The 26910-nt window shown below is 42.7% G+C and overlaps 1 protein-coding gene across 1 annotated transcript in view; it reads left to right on the top strand.

The window, feature by feature from the left end:
- The window catches only part of LOC115085338 (ethanolaminephosphotransferase 1-like), a 195156-nt gene that overhangs the window by 86787 nt on the left and 81459 nt on the right, over positions 1–26910 (top strand). Inside the window, exon 6 of the mRNA XM_029591240.1 lies at positions 26147–26255. Within this exon, the coding sequence (XP_029447100.1) occupies positions 26147–26255 (109 nt within the window). The remainder of the gene's footprint in view (positions 1–26146; positions 26256–26910) is intronic.

Genomic DNA, 26910 nt, shown 5'->3' with positions numbered 1-26910 from the left:
CACTTACCCAGGTTACTTTAACCCTCACCAATTATATTCAAATATAGCTGGCTGGATGTAAACGTTTTCCAGATACATGTACCCAGATAGCTTTAGCTAAATATTCTGAGCTAGAGACCTGTTCCGCTGACTATCTGTGACAATTTATCTGACAAACGTTAGCTGGATAATTCGTCTGCTTGTCGGCTTATGGCCCAATTTTAAAAGGGCCTTGCATGTAAAAAAACAGGGGTTACGCACATGGCCGGGCCTTGCACATGCAGCGCGCAATTTTAGAATGGGCCCGGCCACGCGCATAACCCCCGTTATGCACCGAAGTGCCGGGCCCTGCAAAAGGGGAGGGCCGGGGGGCATGGTCTGGGCAGGCAGGGGCGGGGTGAGGGGTGAACCAGGTCAGTGCCATTAGCTGCTGACCCGGGGAAGCGCGCACTGGCACCCAGCCAGTGCGCGGAGATTATTTCTGCCCCCGGGGAGCAGTAAGTATTAAAATAAAAAACTTAGGGATAGGTAGGGCTAGGTTAGGGGTCGGTGAGAAGAGGGGAAAAGGTAAGAAGGGTAGAGGTAAGGATAGGAAAGTTCCCTCCCAATCCGCCCCTTAATTGGAGCGGATTGGGAGGGAACTTTCCTATCCTTACCTCTACCCTTCTTACCTTTTCCCCTCTTCTCACCGACCCCTAACCTAGCCCTACCTATCCCTAAGTTTTTTATTTTAATACTTACTGCTCCCCGGGGGCAGAATAATCCCCAGTTCCCTCCCAATCCGCCCCTTAATTGGAGCGGATTGGGAGGGAACTGGGGAGACATGATTGCATCACCAAGCGAATTTTGCTAAAATCCCCCCCCTGCATGCTTGAGTTGTGGGCTGCCCGGACTTGCATGCGTGACCATCAGATTTTATAACATGCCTGCGGCCATTTGCACCCACCGGGAAGCACACAGACATGGACACGAACACATGGGTCTTAAAATTGACCACTCTCTGAAGATGGACCTCTAAAAGTTATGAGGCTTTCTTTACGTTGTATAAAAGAATAGAATATCACGCCTCATATAAAGCCTTACCAATTTACCCCTTTTACTACAAAACACTCAACAGTCTAGGAAAAAGCGATAGCCTCAAAGCAAAGAGAAACAAATCTATGCTCATGCCAAACCCCCAAGGACTCGTTCTCCTCTCCCAAACCACAAGGACTCGCTCTCCTCTCCCATGTGACAATCCAATCCAAGCTCCGCCAGCTGGATGTCTGTGTTGCTGGCTTCCACATTTCCAACCTTCTTGTCAAAAAGATTTATATCTTTGTATAAGCAAAACACTTTGCCATGATAGGATAATTGAGACTTTACAAGGTTCAAATACAGTTATAGCCTGCTAGTACTGGTGCAGCATATGACATCATCTACACAGAGTTCCTGAACCACCCTGATCTGCATGCTCGCCCGTGGCTGATTTATTTCTCTACAAAGGACACAAGCAAGGGCAAGTATGTTCCAAAATCTGGCAACGATTGAAGGTCATCCCTATGCAAAGCCAGGAAAAAGCCTCTGCCCACCACCCCCAAAACTCCGGTAGAGTTCCGTCAACACTACTGCTGGAAAGTTAACTGGCTACCTGTGGGCTACTATTGTTCAGACCTTGCACACAAATGTGCCGACCATATGTGACTTCACTGCGCAGTGCGCAACGGTTTGGGGTCACTTGGTGTACACAAGCAAAGTCGTGTGCAGTTCCATGTGTCCATGCACATTGTTTCAGAAACATTACAGCTTTGACTTGGTTCCTTGATCAAAACAATATTTCACCACCCAGTTCTCAACCATATAACATTCTCAGCTTAAGTTAGTGGAGAGAGCTCCTGAAGATGCAAGCCTCTCATTACACAAGGATTTCTTTAATCCACCTGTAGTTCCTTTAACATTTAGCCAAAATATGTCTATGGAGGCAATTTGGCAGCTCAGGCATAGATTCTGCAGCAAGAGTTTGAAAATTCTGTGGAAGGTTTTTATAAATTGGTGGTTAATAAAATAAAATAAAATAAATAAATAAATTCTGTGACACATTTTCATTATGTACATTTGATTTTACTTTCTAAAAATTGTCATTTTACAACCTCTCGTGTTTGGATAATATATTTTTTTTCTTTTCTGAGTTTTTATGCATGGGGAAAAGGAGGAGAGGAATGAGGGTGGGATCTCAGGGATGAAAGAAGAGAAGAAGAGGAGACTTCATAGATGGGGGGGAGAAGAGATCTCGGGGATGGGGGAGAAGAGGGTGGTTTGCAGATTGGGATGGGAGGAAGGGGAGGATTGGGGAGGGAAGATGGGCCCAGACGCACTCTCTCTCACACGCACACATGCATAGTTACAGTACACACACACACAATATCCCCTGCCCATGCCAACTCACTCACACACACATACCATGCCAGCCCTCGCTATATCCCCTCGCTTAGCCATCTTCTTGTTCTGATCTCCCCACACGCTCTTGATAGCCCTCTCTAATGTGCTGGTTTATTTTATCCTGCTGTATAAATCCCTTCTAAGCAGCAGATAACATCCTCTGAAACATAGTTGGAATTTGCTTCTTATTTCTCAAGAGCCAGGCAGGAGTTTTATTTTTTTATAGTCTTAACTTTCCTTTCCTGAAGGGACAGATGGAAAATTCAGGGTCATTTCAGTACAAGTAGAAAATCCCTCGACATCTGAAAAGAAGGCAGCAACTCAAAGCTGCCAGAGGGATCCCCACAGTGTCTGGCAGGGTAGAAGGCTTAGGTGCAGTGCTTTCTTTCAGGGGTTAATCGCTGGTACTGAATACCGGCACCTTTTCCCGCCACCTGCTTGATTTTACCCTGTGGCACCACAAAAATAAATACATTTGTATTTATGCATTTTATATACCATCGCTCCAAAAGAGGATCACACAATGGTTTACAAAAGTGACATTCATATTATAGGTCAACACAACATCTAAAACATTTTAACTAGAGGGCTAGGACACTCATTTGTGGTACATAATTTACATTTCAATAGTCTTCATATATTAGTCAGAGAATTGTCTTAATGCACTTTACATCGCTCATTACTTGTCATTCATTCTACTAACATTGTTAGTGTTTATATTCTTGTAGTTTTCTGTATATTGATGTTTTATGTTAGATCATATGCATTTTTAAAGAGCCAGGATTTCAGTTCATGTTTGAAGCTCTTTTTATCTGTTATCAGACCTAACTGTCTCTGGAAGAGAATTCCACAACCTGGGACCTGCTATGGAAAACATTCGGTCTCTTATTTGCCTTAGATGTTTACTTCACATTGTAGGTACAGTTAATAGTCCTTTGTTTTGTAATCTTAGTGTTCACTGTGGGATTCACACCTATTAGGCAGGGGATTCTGTGTCGATGATGTTAAAAATTAGTGTTAGTATTTTATAATGGATTCTGGATTGTATTGGCAGCCAGTGCAGAGCTATCGGTGAGAGGGTGATGTGGTCAAATTTCCTTGTTTCTAATAAAAGTCTTGTTGAGGCATTTTGTAGTAACTGTAGTGGTTTTAAAAGTCCTCAAGATGGGCCTACTAATAGGGTGTTGCAGTAATCTATGTTTGAAAATATTAGTGTTTGTAAAACGGTGCAGAAGTCCTGTAATGTTAGAAGCTGCTTGGAGTATCTGGTTTTAATTAATTTATGTTAATTTTCATTGTGATATTCTCGTCAATCTGTATTCCTAGGTCGCGTACTTGTTCAGAGGGCGTAATTTGAAAATTACCCAGGTCTAGGGGTGGCGGTTTAACTATAGAGGAGTTTCTCCTTAACCATATGATTTTTGTGTTTAGTGTTAGTTTAAGTTGTGACAGTTCTTTCTGTATTGCCTTCATGTATGTTGAGAGTGTCAATGCTGTTTTTTCAATTGATTTGGCGAATGGAATGTAGAACTGAATGTCATCTGCATATAAGAAGAAGTTGATTCCTAGTTTTGCTAGTAGTGAACACAGAGGAAGCATATAAATGTTGAAAAGTATTGCCGAGAGTGCTGAACCCTGGCGGACACCTGAATCTATATGGAATTTGTCAGATATGTAGTCTCCCAGTTTGACTTGGAATGTCCTATCAGCTAGGAAGGAAGAGAACCATTTGAGAACCGTCTATTCCAGTTTTTTTAATCTGATGGCATAGCAGGGCATGGTCCACTATGTCGAAGGCTGCTATTAAATCTAATAGATATAAGATTAATCATTGTCAAACCCCTGTAGTGTAGGGTCCAATTAATTGCAGTGGCTATTCCCTAAGGGCTAGATTTTAAAAGCCCTGTGTGTGTAAATTCTGCCAGATTTAACCGCGCAGGGCACTCGCTCACCAGTGCACCTATTTTGCATAGGCCGCCAGCATGCACAAAGCCCCGTGATGCATGTAAGTCCCGGGACTTCATAAAAGGGGCAGGAGGGGGCGTGTCTAGGGCCAGGGGGTGGTCCGGGGCAGTTCCGGGGGCGTGGCGATGGTTCAGGAGCGGGCCGGGAGGGCGGTCCCGAGTCCCCCGGCACCGCTGCCTGTGCCAGGGGATGCCGAGGCGGCGCGACAACAAAGGTAGGGGGGGATTTAGGTAGGGCTGGGGGGGTGGGGTAGATAGGGGAAGGGAGGGGAAGATGGGGGGACGCGGAGGGAACGGAAGCAGGCCTCGCGGCTTGGCCCGTGCAAGCTGCCGATTTTGTGTAGCCTTGCGCGCACTGACCCCGGATTTTATAAGATACATGCGGCTACGCGCGTATCTTATAAAATCTGGCATACTTACTTATTTAAGATCTACCTCTAAGTAAACTTGATTAATAGCAGTTAATGGAATTCTCCTCCAAGAACTTATCCAAACCTTTTTTGAACCCAGCTACACTAACTGCACTAACCACATCCTCTGGCAACAAATTCCAGAGCTTTATTGTAAGTTGAGTGAAAAAAACTTTTCTCCGATTAGTCTTAAATGTGCTACTTGCTAACTTCATGGAATGCCCCCTAGTCCTTCTATTATTCGAAAGTGTAAATAATCGATTCACATCTACTCGTTCAAGACCTCTCATGATCTTAAAGACATCTATTATATCCCCCCTCAGCCGTCTCGTCTCCAAACTGAACAGCCCTAAGCTCTTCAGCCTTTCCTCATAGGGGAGCTGTTCCATCCCCTTTATCATTTTGGTTGCCCTTCTCTGTACCTTCTACATCACATCTATATCTTTTTTGAGATGTGGCGACCAGAATTGTATACAGTATTCAAGGTGTGGTCTCACCATGGAGCGATACAGAGACATTATGACATTTTCCATTTTATTAACCATTCCCTTCCTAATAATTCCTAACATTCTATTTGCTTTTTGACTGCTGCAGCACACTGAGCTGACAATTTTAAAGTATTATCCACTATGATGCCTAGATCTTTTTCCTGGGTGGTAACTCCTAATATGGAACCTAACATTGTGTAATTATAGCATGGGTTATTTTTCCCTATATGCAACACCTTGCACTTGTCCACATTAAATTTCATCTGCCATTTGGATGCCCAATCTTTCAGTCTTGCAAGGTCCTCCTGTAATGTATCACAATCCGCTTGTGATTTAACTACTCTGAATAATTTTGTATCATCCGCAAATTTGATAACTTCACTCGTCGTATTCCTTTCCAGATCATTTAGATAGATATATATATATTGAAAAGTACTGGTCCAAGTACAGATCCCTGAGGCACTCCACTGTTTACCCTTTTCCACTGAGAAAATTGACCATTTAATCCTACTCTCTGTTTCCTGTCTTTTTTTTTTTAGTCATATTTTTATTGACTAAGAAAAGATAACCAGTATAACAATCAGAATAAACAATCATAATTTTCCATTTTTTCCTTTGCATAACAATGAATACCTTTTGATAGTGTCCCTCCAGCGGTGTTCCTTTCAACCGGTGGGAACATGTACAGCAGAAGCATATAGAGAATGTTAAAGTTCGAACAATGATAGTAAACCTCCCCCCTCCCTTACCCCAGGTCATCAAATACAAACAGTACCAAACATGCTTGCACAGAGCAACAGGCACCAGCAAAGACAGCTATGAGATTTCATATTAGCCAAAGAGTTTCAGGTCAACAAGGGTGGAACAGGCATCATTGAGTAGACATATCATTAAGGATAAGACTTCGTGCAAGGGGTGAGAGAGATAGAAAAGATAGATCTCCCATCTCGTAGAAAACAACCTTCGGGGGCGGAACCATTCTGTAAGTGCGATATATTTGTCTAATAAACATGTCTGATGAATCATATTACGTAATTGTGTTAGAGTAGGAGGGTCAGGTGCCATCTCATCCCTCACCTCAGGCAGCAGATTGCCTTGAGCAGCCCCTGCCTGGCAGGAGCAGCGCATTGCAGAGTTACAGGCATAAACAATAGACTGACTGAGCAATCAGATAAGCAAGAAAACCGCAATCGGAGGAATAACCTGCGGATTACAGGATAGCCTGAAACAGTGGGAGAATTGATCGAAAGCTGGCTACCATGTGATTTGGGTCTGGTTGGCCATGTGACCCAGATTTTATGTGAATGCGTAGACCATATCAGCCCTAAGCGTGACCAAAAAAAAAAAAAAAAAGCTCCGGCCTGCGATACAGAGCTGTAGCCAGGCAATTTGGCACCTATGGCCAAGTGAAAAACTGCGCCCTCACCCATTATACTACACATGACACCACGAGTTGGGAGACTCTGTTCAGTGTTTGTATTTCAATGCCCATGGCCAGTGCAATGGTATTAGGTGCCCTAGGAAAACTTTACAGCCTTGCATCCCCCACCCCATCACACCCTCCTCACACACAATTAAAAATTTGCATTTATAATAACAGATTTTACATGAAAAAGGACATCCAAAGCACAGTCTTCTGAGGTAAAAATATCACTTACAATATGTATATTATATTTACATGCACTGCTGAGATGCCAACCAGAACACCCTGCAAAAAAAGCAAGAGATACTTGGAACCTATATAGTATTTGGTCTACTGTAATGCATCTTGGGCATGGGCTTGACCCTCAGAGAGCCACTCAAACAACAACAACAACCCTATCTATGAAAGTTAAAACTATAAATATTATACCAGGCCTAAAACAGTAATAAACCCCCTGTTAGGAAATCAGAACAATCCAAGCTGCTATATATCCTTATATAGAAACTACACACTAACAGAATAATTCACTTCAGTCACACATGCAAAACACAGATAGACCCTCAAATACAGAATAAAGAGACCATACAGTTTAAATAGAAATGTACAGACAAAAACTGAACTAGAAACTGCAACAAGCCAAATTCTGTATGCACTGCAACAATGTAAAAAATATAAACATCCCCATTCCTCATAAAACAAAATTAGTAAAACCATACCAATAAAAAGTAATTCAAAACAATTAATGAATAGAATAACATTCAATAATTAAAAACTCATATACAAATCTTCCAAACATCAATAAAATATTTCAAAACAAACACATCAAATAACACCCAACAATTAAAATAAGTATTTTAAAATATTCCCCGTTATCCATACCTTGGAAATTTTGATTTCCAGATTCCCTGAAATTGTCATGGATCAGCAGGCAGAGAGTAACTGGGATAGTTTGTGCACACACATACTTCCTCTCATACATACACATGCTCTTTCTCACTCTCCCACACACAAGCACACATGCTCTCTCTCACTCTCCCACACACATGCTCTCTCTCTTTCCCACACACAAACAAACATGCTCTCTCTCACTCACTACCCTTGCCTTAGCAGGCAGCAGCAGCCTCCTCCTTCAGCCCCCATCGCTGAGAGGCGGATTTTAAGAGCCCTGCTCGCCGGTGCACCTATTTTACATAGGCCTACCGGCGCGCGCAGAGCCCCGGGACTCGTGTAAGTCCCGGGGTTTTCCGAGGGGGGCGTGTCGGGGGCGTGTCGGGGAGGCGGGCCCGATCCGCGTGGCGTTTTCAGGGTGGGACGTAGCGTTTCGGGGGCGGGTCCGGGGGCATGGTTAGGCCCGGGGCGGTCCGGGGGCATGGCCGCGCCCTCCGGACCCGCCCCCAGGTCGCGTCCCGGCGCGCGGGGATTTACGTCTCCCTCCGGGAGGCGTAAATCCCCCGACAAAGGTAAGGGGGGGGTTTAGACAGGGCCGGGGGGGTGGGTTAGGTAGGGGAAGGGAGGGGAAGGTGAGGGGAGGGCAAAAGAAAGTTCCCTCCGAGGCCGCTCCGATTTCGGAGCGGCCTCGGAGGGAACGGAGGTAGGCTGCGCGGCTCGGCGCGCACCGGCTATACGGAAACGGTAGCCTTGCGTGCGCCGATCCAGGATTTTAGCGGCTACGCGCGTATCTACTAAAATCCAGCGTACTTTTGTTTGCGCCTGATGCGCCAACAAAAGTACGCCAAATCGCGCTGTTTGAAAATCTACCCGTAAGGGAACAACTTCTGGCCATGGGGCATTGGACTACTTCCGGTAGGGTGTGCTCCTTCTTCTCCAAAGCAGCGTGGCCCCGCCAAAATCAGCAGCGTTGCCAGAGGGGCCGCACTGCTTTTCTACTTACTATGGCAGCGCTTACAATGCTGTCGATTTTGGTGGGGGCTGCGCTGCTTTGTCTTTGCTGAGGACCCGCCGGGCGCACTGCTCTCTCCTTGGCGCCTATTGGAGGCGGTGCCTATGGCCTGGCCATATTGGCCATAGGCACGCTACGGCTCTGCTGTGATAGCTCGAATTTTAAATTGGGCTACCAAAGTTAAGCTGATGCAAGCCTTTCAGAAGGCAGATAAATTGGACTATAACGGGCACAAGCTGCTACTATTCAATGACTTTTCACCGCTTGTGGTCTCCTTGTGAAAGGAAATGGTGCCGCTCAGCTCGTCCTTGCACCATCAGGGCATCAAATTCACACTCATGTACCCAGCAAAGCTCCGGGCTTACCTTGAAAGTACTGGGAAAGTATTTACCGAAAGGCTGCAGCTGTGGTATCTGTGAATCGCCTTAATGGCTAACGACGGAGAACAGCTCTCTAGAAATTTGGACATGTAAATATGAATGTAATATTGATAACTAATCTTTGCTCTTGCCTTATTTAATTTTCTTGGACTTTTTATTTGCTTGGGCTTGAGGATAACTGATGGCTTGCTGAAGACGGGAAGTCGCTAAAAACAATACCATCTGTGTCTGGAAAAGCTAATGAGTGTCACAACAGTTATTTTTTCCACCGTTTAATGTTGTAAGTTTGAGTAATCGCTAGCTGGGGTTATCCACCTGTGAAATAATAGAGTATGATTAAATTACATGTCTGTACGATGAATGTGGATGGTATTCACTTGCCAGTTAAACGAAAGAAATTGTTGACTCTGGGGGGTTATTTTCCAACCCGCGAAAGGCCATTATCGTGGTGGTAGCATTCAAATTAGGTGGAGGGGAGGAGCTAGGGAGGGGATTAGGGAAATAGGCCGGCGGCACCGCTGCCGGCGATAATGTTTAGAACATTATCGCCGGCAGTAGCGTGAGAAGTAGCACCCCTTTTTACGATGGCATTATGACCGCAATAGTATGCAGCATGGCTGCACTGCAGCAGGAGAAACCGCATCGCCGTGGTACGGCCGGCTGCAGGCTATCGCCCGACCGCCCCCTGCTTCACACCCCCGCCCACTTTACCGCCGCGTTCATCATTCCACAAGGAATGATGAATCCTGGCCTATGTTTGCTAAGCAAAAAACTCTGATTAAAGAGGAACATCTTAAATTGAAAAGAGACTGGGTGGGGCAATGACACTTTTCATCCTATGGTGGCAATATTAATTCACAAATTAGTGTCATTTCAACTGCAACATCTGGCAGCTGATGCGGAAAGCAGGTATGTTATAGGCTTGAGCAGTGTGTATGGCCAGATTTGGATTTGTGTATGTTATTCGCCCCAAACACATACTCCCATGATTTCTTTAGCGAATTGGTGTCCATGCTCCTCTGTTTGTTTATCTGACTGCAGGATGATCTTGGGAGGGCAACTTTAATGTGGTTGCAGGCTGAAGAATAGACTGCAAACCTGTGAAAGAATCTAAGCCTGCACAGGAAAAGATAGGAGGTCCATTTTGTTACTGAAGAGCTGGGACTGTTCGATATATGGCGGACCCTCCATTACGGGGAGCAGGACTCAACATTTTATTCCCAATCCGCATGAGTGCTAATCAAGATTGGATTATCTACTAATTTTGGAAGTATGGGACGTAAAGACTGGCATTATATTAATTTTAGACCACGCACCAGTTCCATTGAATGTGGAGCTGGGAGTTCCTGGTCAGCGAGCGCTTAACTGGTGAATGAACTCAGGTCTCTAAAAGAATCAAGAGTTTCAAATTTATCTCTAAACTAAATGGCAAGAATATATGACTTTTAATGATACAGGCTCAATTTCCCCATCTCTTCTATGGAAAGCCAGTAAAGTGGTTATGTGGGGGGACATGCAATAGCATACATGGCCAAAACAAAACAAACCTAATTAAATATTATTTATTAATGAACATATCTCCAAATCCTTACAATACATAAAATTCTGTCTATACATATTAAAAATTATCACACTCACCAACCTCATTCATGTGCAATAAAATTACACTGTATCACAAAAGTAATGATATTTAAAGAATATGTTTAGACTTGTGAATATTTCTCATAATTATCATTTCTCAAATTCAACCCTTAACACTCTTCTTTTTCATATAGGACAAATTCAATATTATTAACTCCAAATATTTCCCCTCAAATGAAGAATCTTCTATAATGTCATCCTCATTCTTATAAGAGATCCTTTTTAATATCCTCCGACAAAGAATTCTCTGTTTCGCCCTCTTCTAAATGGGCTTCCTCAGGGAAAAAGTATAACATGTCAGCTATTTTCCACATGAGCTCTCTTCATTTTTACAACCTCAGGCAAAGGTATCACGCTTCCACTCTGCAGCATCAATCAAAAAATACCCAATAACTACCAACATATTAAATGAAAAGAGCAGGACTTATACTATATGAATCAAAACTCACCACCCTTTTTCACATAAATACTCTTTGTTCTTACAGCCCGATTGCTTCCAAGTCCCATATTTAAATTTTCTGAACTTTCACCTCAGTCTTTGTCCATTCACCTTATATCATTGCATCCCCTATAATATACAAAATATGCAAATATTTCAGTTTTAAAAACTTAATCACAACTTTATATTCGCCTAACCGATCCGACTAAGACTAAACCGCTATTCACCTTAACGCTGGAAGTGACTATGATCACTTCTATTACGTCACATAACGTGAACGCTTCAGTACCGAATGAGCTATTTATATATACATGCTTCAATTGGACATTGTGCCAATTATTATCACTACAACTAAATTAGGCAAGAATAACTACACAATCCCGCTCTCAATCATAATACGTCTATTACATCCACAACGCCAAACATAGCTACATACACACAGCCCCAAATTATCCAAAAGGACTAAACATCATTTTATACAGAATTCTACTCCCACCTCTAAAAGGGGTACAACAATAAAGACATCATTACACAGAATACACAATTAACAAATAAGTCACGTCAGAAATCTTCTATAAAAAAGCGGACCATTCAATAGGACTGTTCAACCCCAAAGGTGATATCGTATGCCAGAAAAAAAATAAAACACTGTTCTAAGCATCTCAATGCCAAGGATAAATCCCCTCCATTTTTCAATTGTACTCTCTGAATTAAAAATTTTTTTAAATCCTCCAGAGAGTGCTGTTTCTCAATCCAATGATCCACTAAGGGTGCGTTTTTCTTCATGGACCTAATGCGACTTTTATGTTCAATAATTTTGAATTTGATAGCTCGTGTAGTCTGATTTACATGTGTATAATTCAGGTAACCTGTAGTCTCGTTTTAAATTAGGATGATGAAAAATATCTAAAGTCAAAACATGAGGACCACATGCTTGTGGTGCATGTTCGGTGTATCCTCATGTTTTGACTTTAGATATTTGGGCAAGGCGGCTGGACTAGATGGATTTGACTCAGAATATTACAAAATTCTGCAATTTTCACTTCTTACACCACTAACGAAGTTTTGTAATGCGATATTAGAAACAGGGCTGCTTTCTCCAGAAATGAACCAATCTATAATAATAGTTTTGCCTAAAAAGGATAAAGATCTGGCAGATATTCATTCCTATGGGCTAATATCATTGATAAATGTAAACTTGAAATTACTGGTGGAGGTATTGGCGGCATGTATAAAGGTGTTCCCAGGACCAGTGGTGGGAGATCAGATGAGTTTTGTTCAGGGACGGCATGGGGTCAAGAATGTCCGCAGGTTGATAGCAGCTTTGTCCGGGGAGGATGCCACGTAGGAATTAGTATTGAGTCTGGATGCCGAAAAGGCGTTTGACTCATCTTGGGACTATTTATTTTGGGTACTAGAGAACTTTGGATTTCAAGGACCCATTATAAAATGGTTGCGCAGTCCATCAGTGTGATTGCTTATTAACAGATCTGTATCTAATAGTTTTGAGTTGGGCCGAGGAGTGCGTCAAGGATTTCCTGGCGGTAGAACCAACGGCTATCATGCTGAGAAAGGAAAAAGCTTTTCAAGACATCAAGACTGGGAAGAGGGAGATAAAAATGTCATTGTTCGCAGACAATGTTTTATTGTTTGTAAGTGATCCACATAATAGTATACCAGCGATTCAAGAGCTATTCCTGAAAGTTGCGGAGATTGCAGGTTTAAAAATAAATTGCGACAAATCTGAGGCTTTGGCACTGCATCTTGCTATGGAAAGAGCATGGCTGGGGAATTTCCCTTTTAGATGGGCAACTTGGCAAAATAAAATTTGAGGAGTATGGAACCCCAAGAATCTATCGCAATTACACACCCTTAGCTTTGCAGAAAGCATAACGGCCATACAGACAAGATTTTGCCAATATCCTTTATGGGAAGCTGTGTGCTGTTGAAAATGATCCTCCCCAAATTGCTGTGTAAAATGAATATGTTCCTTTGTTGGTTAACAAGGAAGAATATTTCCTTTTTAAGGTCAATGGTCATTAAATTTATATGCAGGGTAAGACATGCTAGGGTGGGATATCACGAACTGCTAGGAAGCAAAAAGTGTGGCAGATTAGATCCCCCGACTCTTATTTTACAATAGAGCTTGTCAGATGCGGTTTCTAGGGGAGTGGCTAATGGAAAAATATAAATACTGTGAATGAAACATGCTTGCTCCGTAGTCTCCTTTATATCTTATCCACACTATTGAAGTACGGATATTGAAAATCATGAGGTAAAGTGCATTGATATGGTCTATGGTGTTGGTGTGGCGTTTGTTATGCCGTTGGAGTGGCAAGAAAAGTTCCACATCACTATTATTGCCTTTTATGGGAAAATAAAGCTTTTCTGCCTGGCAGTGAATATAGTCAGATATTTTGAGTGTGGGCCAAGGCAGGATGTTGCTCTGTGGGGCATTTGGGAGATGATAAATTATGGCCCTGCCAGATGTTCCAGTCCTTGCAATCTCAATATGATATACCCAGAGCTAATTTTTTTGCATTTCTTCACGCATGCCATTATTGGGATTCTATTAAAGGTACAGAAGAAGGGCACAAGGTAGAATATGCTTTCCTTTTTTGCAGCACAGAGTGTGGGAGAAGCCAAGAATTCTATTTCCCAGTGGTATACCATCTGTAAACAACAAAAATTATCTGAGGAGCTTCCTAAATTACCGAAACTGAATTTTAGAGCAGTGGATAAATCTGAGTTCATGAAAGGCTTGTACATTTCTCTCCACAAAAGATACCCAGACATGACACTACAAGAAACAGTATAAGACACTGCAGACTGCTTACTGGGGAGACTTCAGATGCTTCTTTATGAAAATGACTGGCTGATTCTCCCTTGTATATTAGAAGTAGATTGGAAAATGGATCTATGGTACATTGATTTATTAACTGTTGTAAGATGAAATCTTTTTGGGAACAGATTATTAACATACTACATGAATGTATGGGGTTATTACTCCCACTGCGAGGTTTTCTAATTCTCTTGGGGAATATTTCAAAGGTCCTTGAAGTGGAAAAAGGGGTGAACCAGTTCCTCTCATTGGCTTTCATAGTTGCATGTAAATATATATTGCTTAAGTAAACTGAAGAAGATCCCCCTAGTCTGAGCTTATGGCACAGTAGAATTTCTGATTATATGACATTGGAACGTATGGATATTAAACGGAAAGTGTTGGAGGGATATGTATTGCAGAAGTGGTTCTTTGGGCTGAGGTGGAGTTGGCGCAACCCACAGGGAGGAGCCTTGTAGGTCTCCACAGTCAGCAGACGGAGGTGGCTGGAGCAGAGCAGAGGCCCAACAGGAGCTTCACCAATACCAGCCCTCGTTCCCCTTAGGTTGAGCCCTTGGGTGCCGGGGCCAGCTGGACTTAGGCTCAGGCCTCTGTGGAGATATAGATCCATTGCATAGGGTGTACAGGCCAGCATGGAGAGAAGCGGAGTCAGTACGAGCAGTGGTCGGGGCAGGCAGCAGGCAGCAGAGGCTGGTGCAGACTGTAGTCAGAAGCAGGTGGAGTTTGTTCAGTGTCATGGTTCGGGCAGAGGTCTGGGCAGGCAGAGTTCAAACAAGTCGGTGAGTAGGCAGTGGTCAAAGGCAGGCGGAGGTCAAGCAGTGTCAAGGTACAATCCAAAGTTAAAGCCAAAAGTCCAATCCAAAGTCAAAGCCGGGAGTCCAGTCCAAAGGGGCGAGCAGAGGAGGAACAGCAGAACAGATGTGACCCTGAAGACAGATAAAGGGAGGCAGACCATGAAGACAAGAACTCAGGAGAAGAACAGGCTTGCAAGGAAACTAGGAACAGGACACAGGAACTCATGTAGATACACAGCGGAAACAGGAACTAGGAGGCAGGGCTCAGGAACCAGGAACGCAGAGGCAAATCAGTACTCAAATGGAGTCAACCTATTGCCGAGGCATCTGAGGAGCACCGGAGGGAGCCTTAAATACAGAACAGCCCCTGACGTCATCAGAGGGTGCCATTGGGAATTTACCACCACGAACCCCTTAAGAGGCAGCAAGTTCAGCACACGCACCTAGGGAAGCCCGGAGCAGCCGGCAGCGGCGTCCCTCTGGCTGGCATGTTGGGCCTGTTCAGGCACAGCAGCTAGCCGTGCTTCTGTCTAGGAGGTCTGCCTCGTTGGGGAATCCAGTTTGCGGCTGGGGGCTGGAGGTAAGTGCGGCTGGTCGTGGGTCCGTCCTGCAACCACCAAATGCATCAGTATGAGGAAGCCTGGAATAAGTTTTTTTCACCGACTGCCAGCTAATTTAGTTCATTTATTACTCCAACAAGGATATACGCTGGCATAGTGAGTAGTACGGGGAGGAAAGCTGCTGGATGATTCTCTCTCCAGGGGCCAAGGGGTGGGTAGTGTGACTGGGTAGTGAGAATGGTGTGTGATGGTGTGTAGTGACAGACTTGAGGGAATAGGAGATGACTGAGGATATTGTGGATATTGTTGAAAGGGGGATAAGTATGAATGAATATACAAAGAATAAAAGACCATGATGCCCATTAAATACTTGACATTAGCTGGTGTTAAGAGAAGATGCTGTGCTGAACTTATTGTTACTCTCTTCTGGTATGATATTTCTTGTATTTCCAAGTTTTTTTTATTATAACAAGTCTGTTCTATGCATTCTAACTGTATAACTATAATTGGCACTACATGCCTTTTGGTATGTTTGAGCATCTGGCTGAATAAAAGATGATTAAAACAAAAAAGAAATTCATAAATCTGTGCATTTGTGGTCCCTTAATCTCTCCCTCAAGATTCCTTCTCTCTCCTTCGATAGATTATGAAGCTGCCCTGGGCAAACTGGAAAAGGTTTCCCTATCTCTTTGGGGCAGAGCTTCCCAAATTGTGGGTCGGGACCCCAAACAGGGTCACAAATGCCTCAAAGGACAGACCTCTCCAGATATCACCAACAACAGAAGTAGTGGAAATCAGCATGGGATCTTTGAGCTAGCATGCAATCTCAGGTCCTGCAATGGTCCTGCCCTCGCTTGAGTTTCCACGTTAACAGGAAGCCATGTGTGAGGAGGGACTGGGGTCACTGCAGGGCCTGTGAGCTTTTACTGGCTCACAGATCCTGTGCTGACTTTCAGACCCTCTCTCTGAGTTCCAAGATTCCCTGATGACGGGAGGAGAGTCATCGCTCCAAGGCCCTGAGTGTTGTTAAGACGGTCTTTGCATCCGGCAGTAATTATCAGTAAATAATCACACTGGAAGCTGATTGTGGTTTCTAACGTAACGTTATTGACAATTGATAATTATGGAATAGTAAAAATGACTATTTACAATTTCTCATGCAATCCAGTTCATTTACATATTTGGCTCTTCAGTAAATCCATGATTTTGTAATACTTATAATGCATCTTTTGGTCCCTTCCTGATACTTGCCAATTGTAAAGGTAATTTAGAAGATCCCTCCCAAATTTCAGGATGCAGGCAGATGTAATTCAGTTAATATGATACAGCATAAAGTCCCATATTGCATACCTTTCTCCAGATGAATAAAATGCACTCCGTACCAGTTTTTTCTCCTCTCTTCATTATCCAGGTGATAGTACAGTGGTTCACACTCACATGGTGCCACTGTTCTTTTTCTAACATCCACATCTCCTCCCCAGAATAAATGAGAATTTCATCCAATAGTAACCGCTGAAAGATTATTGAGTCTCTTTGGATGAGAAACTCCTACTCTCTTTCAAGATGACATTCTCTGAGTTCCTGGATTCAAAAGGAACTCAGATGAAAAATAAAAATAAAAACAGTTTCAAAAGGTAACCCAAAAATGAGGAAAAGAAGAGTGGCTAAACTTCTTCACCGGTAACAAAACAAGGACCAAACGCTAGAATCAGTAAAATGGGAGAAAGGTGTCCTTTCATTTGGTCCATACCCCCAAGCTTCCTTCCAAGAAACCCAACGGTCGTTTTCTCAAAAACAAACAAACCAAGAGCAAGAATGGTGGCTGCTGTCCCTCCTGAGAGAGGCAATTCAAGATAACCACTTTCAAAACAGTCTCTTGAGTTTTTATAGGTCAGAATTCAAACATTAAATTCTCCCACAGGGGAGTATCTACTTAATTCATTTGTATGCTCCTTTAGTAGAGACTCAGTGGAGCTCTTTGCACATACATGAATCATAGAAACATGAGGGCAGAAAAAGACCAGACATCCTGTCTAGTCTGCCTCTCCCCACCAACTAAGCAAGCAGGCAGAGCTGTAACCAACCAATGTGGCACCTATGACCAAATTAAAAAGTCCATTCTCACCCAATACACAGCACACAACACCATGAGCTGGGGGACTCTTAAAATGTTTGGGGTTTCTATTTAAAACATAACATTATTTATAATCTAAAAGAAGACACAACTGGGCCTTGGACCCAAAAATATGACCTTTAGGACTGTATGGATGTGATTCTTAGCATTACCATAACTGAGTCTTAACTTCTACCCAACTAATTAGTACTCATTTTGGGGTAGATTTTAAAAGAAGCGTGCACGGCCTACATGTGCGCCCAATTTTATAACATGCGTGCGCAGCTGCGCACGCATGTTATAAAATCCAGGGTCAGCACGTGCAAGGGGGTGCACAATTGTGCAACTTGCGTGCACAGAGCTGCGCTGCCTTCCCCCGTTCCCTTCCCCCTAACCTGACCTTCCCACCCCTTCCCCTAACCTTTCCACCACCCAGCCCTACTCTAACCCCCCCCCCCCGTCCTTTGTCTTACCTTGTGCGCCTGCCTCCGGGCTGCCGGCACGCGATCCTCCGACACAGAGGCAATGGCCGCTCTGTCGGAGGCCTCTGGCCCCGCCCCAGACCATCCTGCCCTGCCCCCGGACTGCCCGTTTTGTAAAGCCCCGGGACTTACGCGCGTCATCGGGCCCGGCGCACGTAAGATAGGTGACGCACGTAAATCCTCCGGTTTTACGTGCGTAACCTTTTGAAAAACCGGCCCTTTCTTATTAAGCAGTAGGAGTTGAAAAAGTTGAAAAAGGAGTATTTGCCTTTAAGCCATGAAGATGTCATTCACAGACAGACTCTCAATCAATACAAAATACGTGAACACAAATTAGAAATAGAAACATGCAAACGGAAACTGAAATGGAAACCCCAAGAAGCCAGACTCTGGATCTGATTTATTAAACTTTTTTTCCATAGATAAAGAATGGGGATAACAGCCCGAGTAAATCTGGCTCTATGCAGACCAATACCAGAGAAACAGAAACAGAAACACATTTCCTCTTGTACTGTGCAAAATACAAAGATAACAAGAAATGTACATTCTCAAAGTTGACGTTCCTTTTACTAAACTGAAAAAATGCTTTTTCTACCTTTGTCTGGACATTTCCTTTTTAAATCACTTTGGTCCTCATTTCTTTTTTTCTGCTTTCTTCTATTTGATCTCCTAACTTAATTTTCAGGGTCTTCTGTCTATTTTTCATTTTTTCTTTCTTCTCATGTCTTTTTCAAATTTTCCCTACATCTTTCTGACATTCATCCTTTTCTTCATCTAATTTTCTCCATTCTCTCTCTCTGCCTTACTATAAACTCATTGCTAGATTTCAAACTCTCCTTCTCCCCCTTCAGTTCTCCTTATCCCAATCCTAAAATCTCCCTAGCTTTCCCCTCTATTTTCAACCCTCCATCTGCCCTAGTTGGGTTGCTCGCCTTACCATCTTCAGCTTTCTGGTTCCCTTTTCCTTTCTCTCAATAGCTGCTCTCTGAAAACCCCCTCTTCTCCCTCCCCAGATTTCCATCCTTTCCCTCACCTTCCCTCTGCCTTCCATCCTCCCCGCAACTTCCTCCCTCTGCTCTCCTGTCTGTCCCCTTCCCTCTCCCACTATTTATCCTGCCCCTTGTCTTGTACCTTTCCCTTCTTCTCTTTCTCACCTTTCAACCTCCCATCTTTCATCCCCCTCCTCTCAATCCCCATTTTCCATCCCTCCCTCATCTCACTCATCTTCCAAACGCCCTGCCCTCCATCCTTTCCCTCACCTTCACCTTCCAACCTCCCTCCCCTGCAGTACATAGACAGATGAGGATAGCCAATGGCAGGTATGTCTAATCTCCTGCCAAAGGTTCATCTCCTTCCCTTCCACATCAACTTTTCAAGTTTGTGAGAGGAAATGGAGACAATGGCAGGAGGAAGACAATAGAAATGCCAGTTGCTGACTTTGCTCTTTTGTCAGTCAAGCCTTGATAACAGCTGATCTTTGCCCTATGGAAGGGAAGGGGGAGTGGCATCAACAGGAGTAGCAACAGTTCTTCACCTTGTGAGCCATGAGTAAACAGTGCCATAGCTGATTTTAGGCCCTGTGGGCCATCTGGGTGTGTGTGTGTGTGGGGGGGGTGGAGTGGGACAGAATGCAGGAGCAATCTTTTCTTCAGTAGTATGTAAAAAAGAGAGAAGCACCTAATTGTATCAGCATTGGATGCAGGCTATGGCACCTCCTAATGGATGGTACCTGGGGCCGTGGCCATATTTTCTATAGGGTAGCCATAGCTATGCAGGCACAATAAATCATTTCAACAGCCTCTAATAGGAGTGCTGTGGCAAAGATGGTATATTCCTCAACTTGACACTGCCTTGACCTAACTACTAAGCCATATTCCTTAGTTGGGCTCGCAATGGGGCACTATAGTTGCAATCATGGACCATGAATCTGGCCACGAGGTATGATCCTTAAGCAATAACCATGATGCCCTCCCTCACCCCATTAAGGGCTGTGAACACTGCCTTCACAGTATCCCTGTCCCAGATGACCCAAGGAGTAGAAGACTTGACTCGGGAACCTTCTTCATGACCATTCTCCTTCAAAGTATTCTAATTAGTGAGGCATATCTTCCTTTGCTAAATCACTCAATCAAGCCGATGCAATACCATGTGCTGCAGCCAGCACACGGTTCAACACGTGTCCATAACTCCTGGTGCAAAACAGGGGCTAGTGCGTCCAAAACGTTCATCCAATTGAGCGCGTAGCTAATAGCTCTCCTCACATGTAAAGTACATGTAGATGAGCGCTATTAGCTAATCCCCACAATGCAAAAAAGGTTTCCCTTGCAGTCAATGAGCTCTTGCAACGCGGCAAATTTTATAGGGATGGCATAAAGGTCTGCCGCACTGAAGGTCACATTGTAAAAATCCAAATTCCTGCTTTCTGTGATCCCTCCTACTAGTATCGTTGCAATACTAAGTAGGAGGGACCATAGAAAGCGGAATCATTAAAAAAAAAAAAAGTTTGCGAAAAAAAAAATATTTTCTGGGCGCCCAATATACACGGTCCAGGCTGTGTATATTGAGGTTGTATATTGTGCCAGAGGTGGGAGAAAATGGTCATTGGTATTGAGTGTCCATTTCCTAACCTGCTGACAGCCACCTTTCCTGGGCGCCCGATGCTGAGGAGGCACTAGGTATGCACAATTTTCCCTAGCACCTCCTTATTACCATGGCACCTATTTTTAATATAAAATCGAGCATCTGGGAGAAATGGATTGGCACGTGTTAGGAGCGTGGATGCTCAATGATGAGTGCCCATTTTATGTGCGTCTATTGCATAGACCTGAAAGTTGTGTAAGGCTATGAAATTTGATGCTGGAAGCATCTAGTACAGCTAGATTTAAATGGGGTTTGGACAAGTTCCTAGTGGAAAAATCCTTAAACAAGGTGGACCAGGAAAGCCATCGCTTATGCCCGAGATTGGCAACAAGAAATGCATCTACTTTTTGGAATTTGCTGGGTACTTCCTAGTAATCCAGACTGGTAACTGTCAGAGGTAGGATTCTGGGCTCAATGGATCCTTGGTGACGCAGCATGACATGTTTTATATTCTAAAATCCATGCTGATTTTTTCCCATGAAGCCATTTTTATCCATGTGACCAGTAATTATGTTTTGAATAATAGCTTCCAGCATTTTACCTGGCACCAAAATCAGGTTCACTAGTCTGTAGTTACCTGGATCACAACAGGAGGCCTTTTTAAAAAAAAATGACATTATATTGGTTATTTTTCAATCTTCAAGCACATGGGCAGATTTGAACGACCGTGGGCAGGTCTGCAATTTTGTGTTTGTGCTCCTTTAGAACTCTGGAGTGAATACTGTCAGATCCCCATGATTTAGTGCTATTTAGTTTGTCAGTACCCTCCAGCAGCAATTCCATTTTCTCATGAACTTGTTTCAGTTTCTCTGAATCATCTCCTACAAAAAACGGTTCTGAAATAGATGGATATCTCCCTAACATTTTCTGCAGTGAAGGCTGAAACAGAGAATTTAATTTTTCTACCATGACCTTTACCCCCTTGGTCATATAGTTGCCCAGCTGGCTCCATTTCAGGTTTCTTATTTATGAGGTACTTGAAAAAGTTTTTACTATTAGTTTTTGTCTATTTTGCAAGTTTCTCCTCAAATTCTCTCTTGGCTTAACTTATTAATGTTTTACATCTAATTTGCCACTGTTTATGCTCTTTGAAGTGTCAAAAGGTAGGATATAAATAAAGGAAATACATTTTCCTCATTAGGACTTGCTTTTCAGTTTGTAAAGGCTGATCTTTTGGCTTTAATTGCCTCTTTCACAGCACGGTTTGCTCTTCTTTCAGTTTTTTTAAAATATGGAATACATTTTATTTGAGCTTCCAAGATGGTATTTTTAAACAGTCTCCATGCCTCATGCAGTCTTTTAATCCTTTTAACTGCTTCTTTCAGTTTCCTTTTATTTTCCTTAGTTTATCAAAGTCTTCCTTTTGTATTAATAATTGTATTTATTATTTTCCCTCTAGTATGTCATATTTAATTGTGTTATGATCACTTTTGCCAAGTGGCTCCATCACAATTACCCCTTGCATCAGGTCCTTGCAATCACTGGTTCCAAGACCAGCTGCTGTAAGAAGCAGTCATTTATGGCATCTAAAAACTGAATTTTCCTAGCATGCCTTGATGAGACATTCACCCAATTGATATCAGGGTATTTGAAATCTCCCATTAGTATTGTGTTTTCAGTTTTAGTAGCCTGTCTAATCTGTTAGCATTTCACAGTCTGTTTCACCCACCTGGTTGGGTGGACATTAATAAATAATCATTGTTCAACTCTTTCTCATCATGCATGGAATTTCTATCCATACAGCCTCCAGACTGCAAATAGTTTCCTAAAGAAATATTACCATACTCGACTCTATAGCATTTTTAACATAGAGTGCCACACCACTACCACTTCTATCTACTCTGTCATTTTGATATATTTCATACTCTAGCATCGCTGTGCCCCATTGGTTGTCTTTTTTTTTTTTAAATCCAGGTTTGTAATGTACCTTTTATGTCTATATCTTCATTTAGTGCTAATTCTCTAGTCTTATTTTATAGACTTCTGGCATTTGCAAATAGATTCCTAAATGTATTCTTTTTTGCCTTTTCACTAGTAATTTCAAAATCATTCATTTTTGTCAGCTCCTTATTTAAATTCGCCTGAGTTACTTTAGCTTTTTCAACATCCTCGTTATCACGATACTCTAATTTCCGTTTTAACAGTATCCTTTGAAAGTACCACAATCAGAACCACGCACTCTCAAGCCACTGTTAGATTTCCTCTGTGATATTGTTTAAAAATTGTTCTATATCCTTTTTAGGTGCATTTTGCTATAGTGAGCATGCTTATTGAGGAGGGTGCATTCGTTCGTCTGTCCATCTGTCTGCACATGGGTGTATAAGCATATGCACAGCCATACATGTAGTGTGTGAGTCAGAGGAGTCAGGATCAGAGTGCGAGCAGCAGTGGAAGTCAGTGCTACTGCTTCAGCCACCACTGCCTGGGAAGAGGGGGAGGGGGTGTGGGAGAGGTGAATGCAGAGTGTAAGGTTGCCTCTGTGCAGAGTCCTAATTTGTTAATCGTTAGTACCAGCAGCCAGGTTCCATTCTGGTTATGGTTAATTTGCAATATAAACATTTAATGGAGCAGTGTAATGTCAGTTGTGATTCTGAAGATGCATGTCATTTATGGGGAATTGTTGCAAGATTATAGCACGATTTTGAGGTCGTTCAGTCTGTGAAACTCAGACTTTGTGAGGAGTTGATGCTGTCTGCTTTGGGAGTCAGGCTTATCCTTAAGCTTATCAAATGAATTCCCAGACAGGTAGTCTCTGTAGGAAAATTAAAGCATCATTTAATTCATGGGGAAAAACATTCGCATTCAGTATAATTGTCCCATTTTAAGGTAGAAAATTGAGAGTGTCTATCATGTTCTCTGCTGAGATATCACAATAAAAAGTTACAACATATGACCGATGACAGATAATACCTGTTTTTGTTTTTCTAGCACCTTTCTAATAATGAGCAAAATTGCGCTTGTTAAATCATTTAAATATATATATATATATTTTTTTTATAAGGCTCCTGCTTTAGAATGAGAAAGTCAGCAATCCCGGGTGGTGCCTACAAAGACTGAGGAAAGGCTGCACGGTTGCACAGCATGAGATCTGGAATGTTTTGCTCTGAACACTATTGGTCACGCTCCTGTGTGAGGTTGTCAAACTAAATCTGATTGAGTACATAAATATTACGGTACTGGGACAGTGTCACTAATCAGTATTTACATGTTGTCTGCCTCTGTTCTGAATATATTTGTGGAGTGGGGAGAAAGTCCTGATTTGGAGATCCTAAAGTTGGTGAGATGGACCCTCAATGGCAAGGAACGAGAGGTGCTGCAAACACACTCCAAGAAACCAAGTTGCTGGTCCTCCAAGCTTGTATTTATTTATTGAGGCACTCAGTTGAATATTGTACAGAAAAGAAAAATAGTTCACAGCCTGTTTACATTTGGTGCTGCTTCTAAGTACTGATTGGGTATGATTATCATGATCCTCCACTCCCAGTTCCTCTGGATGGAGGTACACGTTTCCTTCTGGTGGGCTGGCACAAACCTTCCACCTTACAGAGAGTATCCCTGGGGCTGAAGTGGAAAAGAAACCAGTGGCAACCGGCCCATTTCATTAGGTCTTAAAATACCTGGCTGAGCATTCTACAAGCCAACACACCGGGGCCATAACTATTGTCCTTTGTTAAACTCTTACTGGTACCTCTGAGGAGCCAAGAGACAAATGTCTTCTACTCACATGGCCCATCAGTGCAGTGACTACAGAATGTGTTATACCAGGTAGCTAGGTCTCTGGCCACCGATGCAAGAGATGATCCTGACGTCGAGGGCCACTCCTCACAGGGTACTGCTTAGCAAACAGGTACAAAGCGGTTCTCAAAATCCACCAGAAAAAAATCTCTCCAGACTATAGAAATTCTCCCCTCTCTAGTCATATTTTATTACATTCATGTAGAAATTATGTTATGCTTAAGCCATTGTGATCTTTATTTGGAATGAGGGTATACAAAATATGCAAATTTAAAAAATATGTAAAATAGTCTCTCTAGAATCCATCTCTGCCAGTTTCCCAGAGAGTCACCCTACCTCCCTACTGGATGAGAACACGTTTTGCAAACCCAGAGGGCTTATCCTGAATGATGGCACTGAATTTAAGGGCATAACATACATACACTGTCATGCTAGCAAACTGTCTCTACCACCAGTTCCGTGACAGTGAGATCTCACATACCGCTGTGCAAATCTCCCCTGATAATTCCTAACACTGTACCTTTTTGTCATGTTTTGTGATATTTGCTATCCACTCCCTAGCTGTGCTGGATGATCCAAGATTCCTGGCGCAGTGAGTGCTGGAGGGGAAGCATTCTCCAAAGCTGACTCAGTCTAGGCCTCTTTCTGTCTTCGAGCATCAGGGGTTATTCATGCTGCACGGAACCATCAGTCCTGCCTTCCACCATGGCCCGAGTACCACACCCACACCCAAGAGCATAGCATGAGCTGGGTTTTCTTGCCCTGAAGCATGTAGTACTGCTGCCAAGCCACAGGAATGAGTTGTGCCACTTACATCACTATAACAGAATGCAACGTGCAGCTTCCCTAACTTTCACAGTTATTTTTAAAGCAGCACATCAGCAGAGCCAACTCCAGAGTCATGTTGAAATGCTCCTACATGGCAATCTAGCTGCATTATGTAAGCAAATGCCCTTATAGGAGGAAAACATATCTACTTTTTTAAAATAATGTTCTTGTCATCCAAAACTTTAGGATGGTGCATGTTAAGAGCTATCTGTTCCCACCCTGGCTGTGCTATTTATCGCCATTTGGCTCCATCAAAAAGCTTTGCTGTCTAGCAAATTGACTCGTTTCACAATTTGACTGATTCCAACTCTCAAAGCAGCACAGAGCCAATGAAGAGTCAGTTGAGTGGCCCCTGGAGGAATTCCTCCAGTTCCTGGAGACAGAATATTTTTCAAGAAGAAATGATTTTAGAAAATACGTTGTTCTTGGTTTTTCATTGAGTAGGGCAAATTACTGCTTCAAATTATTTGCCCTGTTTAGAATTGGAAAAAGTCATTTGTGAAATTGCTACACAACATAGCAGAAATCTAGACTTTCTAAATACGATCAATTTGAATGTGAAACAATTTTCCTTGCAAATATATGTGTGGGGAGGGGGCAGAGTTTGACCATATAGAGCTATGCTGAGTGCCAAGGTGAGGCTATCTTCTGTTTTAAGAAATACACCTCCAGTGAGAATTGGGGCCTATTGTACCGTGAACCATTGTCATGGCAACTTTGTTCCTATCGAGCATAGGCACTTCCGAGCCACTGATGACCTCAGCCAATCAGGTGGATGGATTCACATCTCTGCATTCAGGTCACACCTTCCAGGCTTCATCTTTAACTGCCCTACACCAAATGCAGACAGTTTACTGTTGCAAGAAGGGTGGTGTAATGAGGTGTGTAATCCCGCCTGATCATTAATGCACACATTTCTTTTTAATACAAATTAAAAAAAAAATGAGAAGGGAAATATTTAGTTAAATGGATCAATGTTACAAATGTTTGTCCATTACTGTAGATGTTACATGTGCCCAGACACCTGAATACAGTAAACAGAACATATATTGATGATGGGATAAAACAGTAGACACTGAAATGGCTTCCTCTCTCTCTTGTCTTATGCAGACATTGACAGTGGTGTATTTGCTGACTGCAGCATTTGGAATAGAAGCTTGGCACAGGCCTTTACTTTTTGGCTATTACTTTGTAGATATATTAATAGCCCTGCTAGTAGGTAAGGTTTTATGTTTCTATAAATAACTGTAATGCATATTTTGTTATTTACTATTCCTGTATAATTCTGTCGGATCTGTTTCAAGTTAGTCATGATTTATTTTGTCATAGAAGATGCTGGGCTTGATGGACCCTTGGTCTGACCCAGCATGGCAATTTCTTATGCTCTTATGTCTAATTTATACCTGACATCCGATAAAAAAAAAAAAAAAAGTGTCTCTTTATTAGCTTGGTAACTGAGTTTGTGGCACAGATTTTGACCCATTGGATGGCAAATCAGAGGAGCAGATTGAATACATAAATTTGTCAAGGCCTTACTCAGAAAGGACATATGCTCATACTCAGTGAATAAGGCCTGAAGTCTCAATTCTGCATAACTTTGCATTGTGTAAATGAATGCATCCTGGGAAATGGGATCCATGCCATTTATTTCTCCTCCTATTGTGGGGAAATATTTTCCTCTCTCTCATGGAGATTGACTCCTTTGTGTGATTTTTTTCTCCATATCTCTGAATTTTACAAGAATAGAGGCCTAATAAGATTGGAATGTTGTCACCATCGGGGTTCCCCCAGGGATCTATGATTCAGGAATCTAATTTAATATTTATCCCCTCTGCTCTGTGCAAAATTCTGGCTTTTTTAGTTATAAAGTGCAA

Source organism: Rhinatrema bivittatum, chromosome 2 (assembly GCF_901001135.1).
Source record: "Rhinatrema bivittatum chromosome 2, aRhiBiv1.1, whole genome shotgun sequence".
In the NCBI taxonomy this organism is placed as follows: Eukaryota; Metazoa; Chordata; class Amphibia; order Gymnophiona; family Rhinatrematidae; genus Rhinatrema; species Rhinatrema bivittatum.
The sequence above is the reverse complement of the archived record's forward strand: the minus strand, read 5'-3'. Positions and strand labels throughout refer to the sequence as shown.